The 13427-nt window shown below is 36.3% G+C and overlaps 5 protein-coding genes across 5 annotated transcripts; all 5 read right to left on the reverse strand.

Annotated features, from left to right (window-relative positions):
- Nucleotides 1-22: 22 nt before the first annotated feature.
- LOC129283659 (diencephalon/mesencephalon homeobox protein 1-like) lies at nt 23-1183 on the reverse strand. Its single transcript, XM_064095555.1, has 2 exons — nt 956-1183; nt 23-713 (listed from the first exon to the last, which is right to left on the reverse strand). Exons 1-2 carry the CDS (start codon nt 1181-1183, stop codon nt 213-215), a joined length of 729 nt encoding a protein of 242 aa, XP_063951625.1. The 3' UTR covers nt 23-212.
- Nucleotides 1184-2800: 1617 nt separating this feature from the next.
- LOC135153204 (diencephalon/mesencephalon homeobox protein 1-like) lies at nt 2801-3962 on the reverse strand. The gene is made up of 2 exons (XM_064095556.1): nt 3735-3962; nt 2801-3491 (listed from the first exon to the last, which is right to left on the reverse strand). Exons 1-2 carry the CDS (start codon nt 3960-3962, stop codon nt 2991-2993), a joined length of 729 nt encoding a protein of 242 aa, XP_063951626.1. The 3' UTR covers nt 2801-2990.
- A 1663-nt stretch (nt 3963-5625) lies between these two features.
- On the reverse strand, nt 5626-6738 carry LOC129273962 (diencephalon/mesencephalon homeobox protein 1-like). Its single transcript, XM_054910831.2, has 2 exons — nt 6541-6738; nt 5626-6253 (listed from the first exon to the last, which is right to left on the reverse strand). The coding sequence occupies exons 1-2, from the start codon at nt 6736-6738 to the stop codon at nt 5753-5755; spliced, it is 699 nt and encodes a 232-aa protein (XP_054766806.2). The 3' UTR covers nt 5626-5752.
- A 1684-nt stretch (nt 6739-8422) lies between these two features.
- On the reverse strand, nt 8423-9537 carry LOC129273914 (diencephalon/mesencephalon homeobox protein 1-like). Its single transcript, XM_064095788.1, has 2 exons — nt 9340-9537; nt 8423-9050 (listed from the first exon to the last, which is right to left on the reverse strand). The coding sequence occupies exons 1-2, from the start codon at nt 9535-9537 to the stop codon at nt 8550-8552; spliced, it is 699 nt and encodes a 232-aa protein (XP_063951858.1). The 3' UTR covers nt 8423-8549.
- A 1974-nt stretch (nt 9538-11511) lies between these two features.
- LOC135153276 (diencephalon/mesencephalon homeobox protein 1-like) lies at nt 11512-12500 on the reverse strand. The gene is made up of 2 exons (XM_064095789.1): nt 12303-12500; nt 11512-12012 (listed from the first exon to the last, which is right to left on the reverse strand). Exons 1-2 carry the CDS (start codon nt 12498-12500, stop codon nt 11512-11514), a joined length of 699 nt encoding a protein of 232 aa, XP_063951859.1.
- Between the last annotated feature and the right edge of the window lie 927 nt (nt 12501-13427).

Below are 13427 nucleotides of genomic sequence, written 5' to 3' on the forward strand. Positions count from 1 at the left end.
TATAAAACAGTAACAAGATATATTTTACAGTTGAATTTAAACATTTTATTCGACCAATGCTATTCATGTCAGTAGTGCGGCAAAATATTACATTAGGGACAATTTATGCATTAGTAATAACATGGTCAATATTACTGCACTTGGCAAGAATCATAACAGCAATTAAAAGGTTTTTTCTGGTTTGAGAGTTCGTGAGTTCATTCAGTCAGTGCCTAGAAGTTGATGCAGAAGACATACGGATGATAACCCATCGGTGTGTAGAAAGAAGACGGTGTTCGGTGAAGATACTCAGCGCTAGAGGGAGAAGGAGAGCGACTGCTACGAGAGAGAAAGTCTACTGACATCAGTGGACTGGTGGCGCCTTTCGTTGAGTCACGTGATGTCGTGCAGTGGAGCTGAGTGACGCCATGAAATTGAAGATGTGGGTCCGATGAAACGGTCGTTGACTCTGACGTCGATCGACTGCTTTTAGCGAGAAAGTCGACGGAGAACTTGGATGACACGACGCCCAACTTCTTTGTAGGTGGTGTCGTCTGGTTGACCTCATCGGCGTCGCATGGTGTCTTCCGTTTACGGCTTACGGCAGACAAGTCGACTTCATTAGATGGTTGAAGGCGAGGGTTGTAGACGTCTTTCTTAATGACTGGTTGGTGAGCAGAGCATAAAACAAGAGAGGCTCGACGGACACGTGCACGACGGTTCTGAAACCAGACCTGGAGAGGAGAGAAAACAAAATTGAAAGAAAAGATCAGTGAAACAGTTTAAATATTTTCAGAAAATATGATTTTATTGATGAGAACTACTTTCTTTATTCAACATTTATCTCAATACTATGGTCCGTTTATGAAATCCATAATTACCTGGCGTTCTATAAAGACTAAATTATAAAGGATCGATGTTTTACCCCCCCCCCAGGAACAATTTGCTCTCTGATCTCTTAACACTTTGGATTTGCGAAGTTAGTTTTCTTTGTATTATCAGTAATGATAATGATATTTACCATAATTCTGTCTTCTTTAAGCTGTAGACTTGAAGCCAGTTGTTCTCTAGTCGTGATTTTAGGATACTGGTTGTCGTTGAACACGGTCTCCAGAATCCTCAGCTGTAAATCTGTGAAGACGGTCGGACGTCGACGACGAGGGCGTTTGGAAGAAACCCTATTCGATGAAGCATGAGCAGTCATGATCAAATCGGTCTTTCTGATAATGAGCTTGATATAAACTTAATAAAAGCTAATTATTACTTGTTTGGAGTAGATGATGAACTTGTTCGTTGTTCTATAAGCTATTACAGAATGATCATGTTTATTATTGACACCTGTCCCATCAACATTCGGCTCTGTGAACGCACTTTTCTATTGGTCAATAGCCAATAGCCAATTGGATTACTAACTTGCCTTAACCCGCTTTCTATTCAGTGCACGCAATTTTCTATTGGTCAATGAAGACAGCCAATGGGATTACGGGAAGGTTTCAGTTAGCACTTAGCAGTATAGTAATTGTTTAATCTTTACCGGCGTACTCAGGTAGATTGAAACCTATTCAAACTACATCCTTTATCGGTCTCTAGATGAATAGGCTTATAATCTCCTGTTTAGAACAGTATCGAAGTCTTCTTTTCTTCCATTGATTATTTTCGCCTTCTTAATGACACTGTATACTAATGGACGTTTAAATTGTAAAAGAAAATATGGACGGCTTCGTTTGAAATCTAAAAATTGACATCGATATAACTTATATGGGACGAAAGAGGGGATAGAGAGATACAAGAAAAAAACTGAAGGGATGGGTGAAAAAATGATATGGAATATATAGTCAGAGAAAAGGGGAAATACACTGAAATGTAGGCTGGAATTAAAGATTTAGATATAGATGAGTGAATAGATAAATTTATAGAACAATGGTTATATAGAGAGATAGATAGATAGATATATAGATAGGTAGATAGATAGGTAGGTAGATATATAGATAGATAGAATTAAAGACCAAGATATAGATGAGTGAATAGATAAATTTATAGAAGAATGGTAATATAGATAGATAGATATATAGATAGGTAGATAGATAGGTAGATATATAGATAGATAGAATTAAAGACCGAGATATAGATGAGTGAATAGATAAATTTATAGAAGAATGGTAATATAGATAGATAGATAGATAGAATAGTAGATAAAAATGAATCGATTGATAAATAGAAAATTATAAAGAAATATAATTTCAAATTACGCTATATAAGCAAAAAACGTCACCCCCCCCCCCCTTTGTTCCTACTCCTTTTCCCTCTAATTTTTATTCCTTCCTTTGGCTCCATTCTTCTGGTCTTCCCTGAAATTACCTTTTCTTTTGTTTTAGTTACTTCTTTTTTAAATCCCGTTTATCTTTCTCACCCATTTTCTATCACTCCTTTTCTTTCTTTTTTCTATTTCTCCCTCTCCCATTTATACCTTTACATTCATTTCTTTCTCATATACTTTCCGTTCTCATTTTCTTTTTACGTCTCCTATATTCTTCTTTTATTTGCCTTTTTCTCTCTTTTTTTTTTTCAATTTTCGGTAGTTAGGTGGCCTTTCCGACTAAAACTTTTCACAGCAAGACATAATTATAGGGAGATATTCGTTGATGTATCAAAATGAGGTGAGAAGAAAATTAAGGGAAAATTTGACATTGAGGGTATATCATAAGGACTCGCATGCTAGCTTTACGAAAAACAAATAAACTTTATCAGTCATTAGACTATTTTTAACCTTTCAGCAAAGTTAATTATGTACATTCAAAATATAAAACAGTAACAAGATATATTTTACAGTTGAATTTAAACATTTTATTCGACCAATGCTATTCATGTCAGTAGTGCGGCAAAATATTACATTAGGGACAATTTATGCATTAGTAATAACATGGTCAATATTACTGCACTTGGCAAGAATCATAACAGCAATTAAAAGGTTTTTTCTGGTTTGAGAGTTCGTGAGTTCATTCAGTCAGTGCCTAGAAGTTGATGCAGAAGACATACGGATGATAACCCATCGGTGTGTAGAAAGAAGACGGTGTTCGGTGAAGATACTCAGCGCTAGAGGGAGAAGGAGAGCGACTGCTACGAGAGAGAAAGTCTACTGACATCAGTGGACTGGTGGCGCCTTTCGTTGAGTCACGTGATGTCGTGCAGTGGAGCTGAGTGACGCCATGAAATTGAAGATGTGGGTCCGATGAAACGGTCGTTGACTCTGACGTCGATCGACTGCTTTTAGCGAGAAAGTCGACGGAGAACTTGGATGACACGACGCCCAACTTCTTTGTAGGTGGTGTCGTCTGGTTGACCTCATCGGCGTCGCATGGTGTCTTCCGTTTACGGCTTACGGCAGACAAGTCGACTTCATTAGATGGTTGAAGGCGAGGGTTGTAGACGTCTTTCTTAATGACTGGTTGGTGAGCAGAGCATAAAACAAGAGAGGCTCGACGGACACGTGCACGACGGTTCTGAAACCAGACCTGGAGAGGAGAGAAAACAAAATTGAAAGAAAAGATCAGTGAAACAGTTTAAATATTTTCAGAAAATATGATTTTATTGATGAGAACTACTTTCTTTATTCAACATTTATCTCAATACTATGGTCCGTTTATGAAATCCATAATTACCTGGCGTTCTATAAAGACTAAATTATAAAGGATCGATGTTTTACCCCCCCCCCCAGGAACAATTTGCTCTCTGATCTCTTAACACTTTGGATTTGCGAAGTTAGTTTTCTTTGTATTATCAGTAATGATAATGATATTTACCATAATTCTGTCTTCTTTAAGCTGTAGACTTGAAGCCAGTTGTTCTCTAGTCGTGATTTTAGGATACTGGTTGTCGTTGAACACGGTCTCCAGAATCCTCAGCTGTAAATCTGTGAAGACGGTCGGACGTCGACGACGAGGGCGTTTGGAAGAAACCCTATTCGATGAAGCATGAGCAGTCATGATCAAATCGGTCTTTCTGATAATGAGCTTGATATAAACTTAATAAAAGCTAATTATTGCTTGTTTGGAGTAGATGATGAACTTGTTCGTTGTTCTATAAGCTATTACAGAATGATCATGTTTATTATTGACACCTGTCCCATCAACATTCGGCTCTGTGAACGCACTTTTCTATTGGTCAATAGCCAATAGCCAATTGGATTACTAACTTGCCTTAACCCGCTTTCTATTCAGTGCACGCAATTTTCTATTGGTCAATGAAGACAGCCAATGGGATTACGGGAAGGTTTCAGTTAGCACTTAGCAGTATAGTAATTGTTTAATCTTTACCGGCGTACTCAGGTAGATTGAAACCTATTCAAACTACATCCTTTATCGGTCTCTAGATGAATAGGCTTATAATCTCCTGTTTAGAACAGTATCGAAGTCTTCTTTTCTTCCATTGATTATTTTCGCCTTCTTAATGACACTGTATACTAATGGACGTTTAAATTGTAAAAGAAAATATGGACGGCTTCGTTTGAAATCTAAAAATTGACATCGATATAACTTATATGGGACGAAAGAGGGGATAGAGAGATACAAGAAAAAAACTGAAGGGATGGGTGAAAAAATGATATGGAATATATAGTCAGAGAAAAGGGGAAATACACTGAAATGTAGGCTGGAATTAAAGATTTAGATATAGATGAGTGAATAGATAAATTTATAGAACAATGGTTATATAGAGAGATAGATAGATAGATATATAGATAGGTAGATAGATAGGTAGGTAGATATATAGATAGATATAATTAAAGACCAAGATATAGATGAGTGAATAGATAAATTTATAGAAGAATGGTAATATAGATAGATAGATATATAGATAGGTAGATATATAGATAGATAGAATTAAAGACCGAGATATAGATGAGTGAATAGATAAATTTATAGAAGAATGGTAATATAGATAGATAGATAGATAGAATAGTAGATAAAAATGAATCGATTGATAAATAGAAAATTATAAAGAAATATAATTTCAAATTACGCTATATAAGCAAAAAACGTCACCCCCCCTTTGTTCCTACTCCTTTTCCCTCTAATTTTTATTCCTTCCTTTGGCTCCATCCTTCTGGTCTTCCCTGAAATTACCTTTTCTTTTGTTTTAGTTACTTCTTTTTTAAATCCCGTTTATCTTTCTCACCCATTTTCTATCACTCCTTTTCTTTCTTTTTTCTATTTCTCCCTCTCCCATTTATACCTTTACATTCATTTCTTTCTCATATACTTTCCGTTCTCATTTTCTTTTTACGTCTCCTATATTCTTCTTTTATTTGCCTTTTTCTCTCTCTTTTTTTTTCAATTTTCGGTATTTAGGTGGCCTTTCCGACTAATACTTTTCACAGCAAGACATAATTATAGGGAGATATTCGTTGATGTATCAAAATGAGGTGAGAAGAAAATTAAGGGAAAATTTGACATTGAGGGTTTATCATAAGGACTCGCATGCTAGCTTTACGAAAAACAAATAAACTTTATCAGTCATTAGACTATTTTTAACCTTTCAGCAAAGTTAATTATGTACATTCAAAATATAAAACAGTAACAAGATATATTTTACAGTTGAATTTAAACATTTTATTCGACCAATGCTATTCATGTAAGTAGTGCGGCAAAATATTACATTAGGGACAATTTATGCATTAGTAATAACATGGTCAATATTACTGCACTTGGCAAGAATCATAACAGCAATTAAAAGGTTTTTTCTGGTTTGAGAGTTCGTGAGTTCATTCAGTCAGTGCCTAGAAGTAGATGCAGAAGACATACGGATGATAACCCATCGGTGTGTAGAAAGAAGACGGTGTTCGGTGAAGATACTCAGCGCTAGAGGGAGAAGGAGAGCGACTGCTACGAGAGAGAAAGTCTACTGATATCAGTGGACTGGTGGCGCCTTTCGTTGAGTCACGTGATGTCGTGCAGTGGAGCTGAGTGACGCCATGAAATTGAAGATGTGGGTCCGATGAAACGGTCGTTGACTCTGACGTCGATCGACTGCTTTTAGCGAGAAAGTCGACGGAGAACTTGGATGACACGACGCCCAACTTCTTTGTAGGTGGTGTCGTCTGGTTGACCTCATCGGCGTCGCATGGTGTCTTCCGTTTACGGCTTACGGCAGACAAGTCGACTTCATTAGATGGTTGAAGGCGAGGGTTGTAGACGTCTTTCTTAATGACTGGTTGGTGAGCAGAGCATAAAACAAGAGAGGCTCGACGGACACGTGCACGACGGTTCTGAAACCAGACCTGGAGAGGAGAGAAAACAAAATTGAAAGAAAAGATCAGTGAAACAGTTTAAATATTTTCAGAAAATATGATTTTATTGATGAGAACTACTTTCTTTATTCAACATTTATCTCAATACTATGGTCCGTTTATGAAATCCATAATTACCTGGCGTTCTATAAAGACTAAATTATCAAGGATCGATGTTTTACCCCCCCCCCCGGAACAATTTGCTCTCTGATCTCTTAACACTTTGGATTTGCGAAGTTAGTTTTCTTTGTATTATCAGTAATGATAATGATATTTACCATAATTCTGTCTTCTTTAAGCTGCAGATTTGAAGCCAGTTGTTCTCTAGTCGTGATATCAGGATACTGGTTGTCGTTGAACACGGTCTCCAGAAACCTCAGCTGTAAATCTGTGAAGACGGTCGGACGTCGACGACGAGGGCGTTTGGAAGAAACCCTATTCGATGAAGTATGAGCAGTCATGATCAAATCGGTCATTCTGATAATGAGCTTGATATAAACTTAATAAAAGCTAATTATTGCTTGTTTGGAGTAGATGATGAACTTGTTCGTTGTTCTATAAGCTATTACAGAATGATCATGTTTATTATTGACACCTGTCCCATCAACATTCGGCTCTGTGAACGCACTTTTCTATTGGTCAATAGCCAATAGCCAATAGGATTACTAGCTTGCCTTAACCCGCTTTCTATTCAGTGCACGCAATTTCCTATTGGTCAATGAAGACAGCCAATGGGATTACGGGAAGGTTTCAGTTAGCAGTATAGTAATTGTTTAATCTTTGCCGGCGTACTCAGGCAGATTGAAACCTATTCAAACTACATCCTTTATCGGTCTCTAGATGAATAGGCTTATAATCTCCTGTTTAGAACAGTATCAATGTCTTCTTTTCTTCCATTGATTATTTTCGCCTTCTTAATGACACTGTATACTAATGGACGTTTAAATTGTAAAAGAAAATATGGACGGCTTCGTTTGAAATCTAAAAATTGACATCGATATAACTTATAAGGGACGAAAGGGGGGATAGAGAGATACAAAAAAAAAACTGAAGGGATGGGTGAAAAAATGATATGGAATATATAGTCAGAGAAAAGGGGAAATACACTGAAATGTAGGCTAGAATTAAAGACGTAGATATAGATGAGTGAATAGATAACTTTATAGAACAATGGTAATATAGATAGATAGATAGATAGATAGATAGATAGATAGATAGATAGATAGATAGATAGATAGGTAGATAGATAGGTAGGTAGATATATAGATAGATAGAATTAAAGACCGAGATATAGATGAGTGAATAGATAAATTTATAGAAGAATGGTAATATAGATAGATAGATAGATATATAGATAGATAGGTAGGTAGATATATAGATAGATAGAATTAAAGACCGATACATAGATGAGTGAATAGATAATTTATATAAGAATGGTAATATAGATAGATAGATAGATAGATAGAATAGTAGATAAAAATGAATCGATTGATAAATAGAAAATTATAAAGAAATATAATTTCAAATTACGCTATATAAGCAAAAAACGTCACCCCCCCTTTGTTCCTACTCCTTTTCCCTCTAATTTTTATTCCTTCCTTTGGCTCCATCCTTCTGGTCTTCCCTGAAATTACCTTTTCTTTTGTTTTAGTTACTTCTTTTTTAAATCCCGTTTATCTTTCTCACCCATTTTCTATCACTCCTTTTCTTTCTTTTTTCTATTTCTCCCTCTCCCATTTATACCTTTACATTCATTTCTTTCTCATATACTTTCCGTTCTCATTTTCTTTTTACGTCTCCTATATTCTTCTTTTATTTGCCTTTTTCTCTCTCTTTTTTTTTCAATTTTCGGTATTTAGGTGGCCTTTCCGACTAATACTTTTCACAGCAAGACATAATTATAGGGAGATATTCGTTGATGTATCAAAATGAGGTGAGAAGAAAATTAAGGGAAAATTTGACATTGAGGGTTTATCATAAGGACTCGCATGCTAGCTTTACGAAAAACAAATAAACTTTATCAGTCATTAGACTATTTTTAACCTTTCAGCAAAGTTAATTATGTACATTCAAAATATAAAACAGTAACAAGATATATTTTACAGTTGAATTTAAACATTTTATTCGACCAATGCTATTCATGTAAGTAGTGCGGCAAAATATTACATTAGGGACAATTTATGCATTAGTAATAACATGGTCAATATTACTGCACTTGGCAAGAATCATAACAGCAATTAAAAGGTTTTTTCTGGTTTGAGAGTTCGTGAGTTCATTCAGTCAGTGCCTAGAAGTAGATGCAGAAGACATACGGATGATAACCCATCGGTGTGTAGAAAGAAGACGGTGTTCGGTGAAGATACTCAGCGCTAGAGGGAGAAGGAGAGCGACTGCTACGAGAGAGAAAGTCTACTGATATCAGTGGACTGGTGGCGCCTTTCGTTGAGTCACGTGATGTCGTGCAGTGGAGCTGAGTGACGCCATGAAATTGAAGATGTGGGTCCGATGAAACGGTCGTTGACTCTGACGTCGATCGACTGCTTTTAGCGAGAAAGTCGACGGAGAACTTGGATGACACGACGCCCAACTTCTTTGTAGGTGGTGTCGTCTGGTTGACCTCATCGGCGTCGCATGGTGTCTTCCGTTTACGGCTTACGGCAGACAAGTCGACTTCATTAGATGGTTGAAGGCGAGGGTTGTAGACGTCTTTCTTAATGACTGGTTGGTGAGCAGAGCATAAAACAAGAGAGGCTCGACGGACACGTGCACGACGGTTCTGAAACCAGACCTGGAGAGGAGAGAAAACAAAATTGAAAGAAAAGATCAGTGAAACAGTTTAAATATTTTCAGAAAATATGATTTTATTGATGAGAACTACTTTCTTTATTCAACATTTATCTCAATACTATGGTCCGTTTATGAAATCCATAATTACCTGGCGTTCTATAAAGACTAAATTATCAAGGATCGATGTTTTACCCCCCCCCCCCCGGAACAATTTGCTCTCTGATCTCTTAACACTTTGGATTTGCGAAGTTAGTTTTCTTTGTATTATCAGTAATGATAATGATATTTACCATAATTCTGTCTTCTTTAAGCTGCAGATTTGAAGCCAGTTGTTCTCTAGTCGTGATATCAGGATACTGGTTGTCGTTGAACACGGTCTCCAGAAACCTCAGCTGTAAATCTGTGAAGACGGTCGGACGTCGACGACGAGGGCGTTTGGAAGAAACCCTATTCGATGAAGTATGAGCAGTCATGATCAAATCGGTCATTCTGATAATGAGCTTGATATAAACTTAATAAAAGCTAATTATTGCTTGTTTGGAGTAGATGATGAACTTGTTCGTTGTTCTATAAGCTATTACAGAATGATGATGTTTATTATTGACACCTGTCCCATCAACATTCGGCTCTGTGAACGCACTTTTCTATTGGTCAATAGCCAATAGCCAATAGGATTACTAGCTTGCCTTAACCCGCTTTCTATTCAGTGCACGCAATTTCCTATTGGTCAATGAAGACAGCCAATGGGATTACGGGAAGGTTTCAGTTAGCAGTATAGTAATTGTTTAATCTTTGCCGGCGTACTCAGGCAGATTGAAACCTATTCAAACTACATCCTTTATCGGTCTCTAGATGAATAGGCTTATAATCTCCTGTTTAGAACAGTATCAATGTCTTCTTTTCTTCCATTGATTATTTTCGCCTTCTTAATGACACTGTATACTAATGGACGTTTAAATTGTAAAAGAAAATATGGACGGCTTCGTTTGAAATCTAAAAATTGACATCGATATAACTTATAAGGGACGAAAGGGGGGATAGAGAGATACAAAAAAAAAACTGAAGGGATGGGTGAAAAAATGATATGGAATATATAGTCAGAGAAAAGGGGAAATACACTGAAATGTAGGCTAGAATTAAAGACGTAGATATAGATGAGTGAATAGATAACTTTATAGAACAATGGTAATATAGATAGATAGATAGATAGATAGATAGATAGATAGATAGATAGATAGATAGGTAGATATATAGGTAGGTAGATATATAGATAGATAGAATTAAAGACCGAGATATAGATGAGTGAATAGATAAATTTATAGAAGAATGGTAATATAGATAGATAGATAGATATATAGATAGATAGGTAGGTAGATATATAGATAGATAGAATTAAAGACCGATACATAGATGAGTGAATAGATAATTTATATAAGAATGGTAATATAGATAGATAGATAGATAGATAGAATAGTAGATAAAAATAAATCGATTGATGAATAGAAAGATATATAATTTCAAATTACACTATTTAAGCACAAAACGTCACCCCGCCCCCTTTGTTCCTACTCCTTTTCCCTCTAATTTTTATTCCTTCCTTTGGCCCCATCCTTCTGGTCTTCCCTGAAATTACTTTTTTCTTTTTTTTTAGTTACTTCTTTTTAAAATCCCGTTTATCTTTCTCACCCATTTTCTATCACTCCTTTTCTTTCTTTTTTCCATTTCTCCCTCTCCCGTTATACCTTTACTTTCAATATTCTTTCTAATTTATTTTCCATTCTCATTTTCTTTTTACATCTTCTTTTATTCTTCTATTATTTGCCTCTTTCCCTTTCTTTCTTATAATTTTCGGTAATAATGTGGCCTTTCCGACTAAACCCTTTTACAGCATGACATAATTATAGGGAGATATTCATTGATGCATCACACAGAGGTGAGAAGAAAATGAAGGGGAAATTTGACATTGTAGGTACATCATAAGGACTCGCGTGCTTTCTTCACGAAAACAAGTCAACTTTATCACAAATAGATAGATAGGTAGGTAGATATACGGATAGATAGATAGAATAGTAGATAGAAATAAATCGATTGATAAATAGAAAATTATAAAGAAATATAATTTCAAATTACGCTATATAAGCACAAAACGTCATAAGGACTCGCATGCTAGCTTTACGAAAAACAAATAAACTTTATCAGTCATTAGACTATTTTTAACCTTTCAGCAAAGTTAATTATGTACATTCAAAATATAAAACAATAACAAGATATATTTTACAGTTAAATTTAAACATTTTATTCGACCAATGCTATTCATGTCAGTAGTGCGGCAAAATATTACATTAGGGACAATTTATGCATTAGTAATAACATGGTCAATATTACTGCACTTGGCAAGAATCATAAATGCAATTAAAAGGTTTTTTCTGGTTTGAGAGTTCGTGAGTTCATTCAGTCAGTGCCTAGAAGTAGATGCAGAAGACATACGGATGATAACCCATCGGTGTGTAGAAAGAAGACGGTGTTCGGTGAAGATACTCAGCGCTAGAGGGAGAAGGAGAGCGACTGCTACGAGAGAGAAAGTCTACTGACATCAGTGGACTGGTGGCGCCTTTCGTTGAGTCACGTGATGTCGTGCACTGGAGCTGAGTGACGCCATGACATTGAAGATGTGGGTCCGATGAAACTGTCGTTGACTCTGACGTCGATCGACTGCTTTCAGCGAGAAAGTCGACAGAGAACTTGGATGACACGACGCCCAACTTCTTTGAAGGTGGTGTCGTCTGGTTGACCTCATCGACGTCGCACGGTGTCTTCCGCTTACGGCTTACGAAAGACAAGTTGACTTCCTTAGATGGTTGAAGGCGAGTGTTGTTGACCTCTTTCTTAATGACTGGTTGGTGGGCAGAGCATGAAACAAGAGAGACTCGACGGACACGTGCACGACGGTTCTGAAACCAGACCTGGAGAGGAGAGAAAACAAAATTGAAAGAAAAGATCAGTGAAACAGTTTAAATATTTTCAGAAAATATGATTTTATTGATGAGAACTACTTTCTTTATTCAACATTTATCTCAATACTATGGTCCGTTTATGAAATCCATAATTACCTGGCGTTCTATAAAGACTAAATTATCAAGGATCGATGTTTTACCCCCCCCCCCCAAGGAACAATTTGCTCTCTGATCTCTTAACACTTTGGATTTGCGAAGTTAGTTTTCTTTGTATTATCATTAATGATAATGATATTTACCATATTTCTGTCTTCTTTAAGCTGCAGATTTGAAGCCAGTTGTTCTCTAGTCGTGATATCAGGATACTGGTTGTCGTTGAACACGGTCTCCAGAAACCTCAGCTGTAAATCTGTGAAGACGGTCGGACGTCGACGACGAGGGCGTTTGGAAGAAACCCTATTCGATGATGCATGAGCAGTCATGATCAAATCGGTCATTCTGATAATGAGCTTGATATAAACTTAATAAAAGCTAATTATTGCTTGTTTGGAGTAGATGATGAACTTGTTCGTTGTTCTATAAGCTATTACAGAATGATCATGTTTATTATTGACACCTGTCCCATCAACATTCGGCTCTGTGAACGCACTTTTCTATTGGTCAATAGCCAATAGCCAATAGGATTACTAGCTTGCCTTAACCCGCTTTCTATTCAGTGCACGCAATTTCCTATTGGTCAATGAAGACAGCCAATGGGATTACGGGAAGGTTTCAGTTAGCAGTATAGTAATTGTTTAATCTTTGCCGGCGTACTCAGGCAGATTGAAACCTATTCAAACTACATCCTTTATCGGTCTCTAGATGAATAGGCTTATAATCTCCTGTTTAGAACAGTATCAATGTCTTCTTTTCTTCCATTGATTATTTTCGCCTTCTTAATGACACTGTATACTAATGGACGTTTAAATTGTAAAAGAAAATATGGACGGCTTCGTTTGAAATCTAAAAATTGACATCGATATAACTTATAAGGGACGAAAGGGGGGATAGAGAGATACAATTAAAAAAACTGAAGGGATGGGTGAAAAAATGATATGGAATATATAGTCAGAGAAAAGGGGAAATACACTGAAATGTAGGCTAGAATTAAAGACGTAGATATAGATGAGTGAATAGATAACTTTGTAGAACAATGGTAATATAGATAGATAGATAGATAGATAGATAGGTAGATATATAGGTAGGTAGATATATAGATAGATAGAATTAAAGACCGAGATATAGATGAGTGAATAGATAAATTTATAGAAGAATGGTAATATAGATAGATAGATAGATAGATAGATAGGTAGGTAGATATATAGATAGATAGAATTAAAGACCGATACATAGATGAGTGAATAGATAATTTATATAAGAATGGT

Source organism: Lytechinus pictus, chromosome 2 (genome assembly GCF_037042905.1).
Source record: "Lytechinus pictus isolate F3 Inbred chromosome 2, Lp3.0, whole genome shotgun sequence".
NCBI classification, from domain to species: Eukaryota; Metazoa; Echinodermata; class Echinoidea; order Temnopleuroida; family Toxopneustidae; genus Lytechinus; species Lytechinus pictus.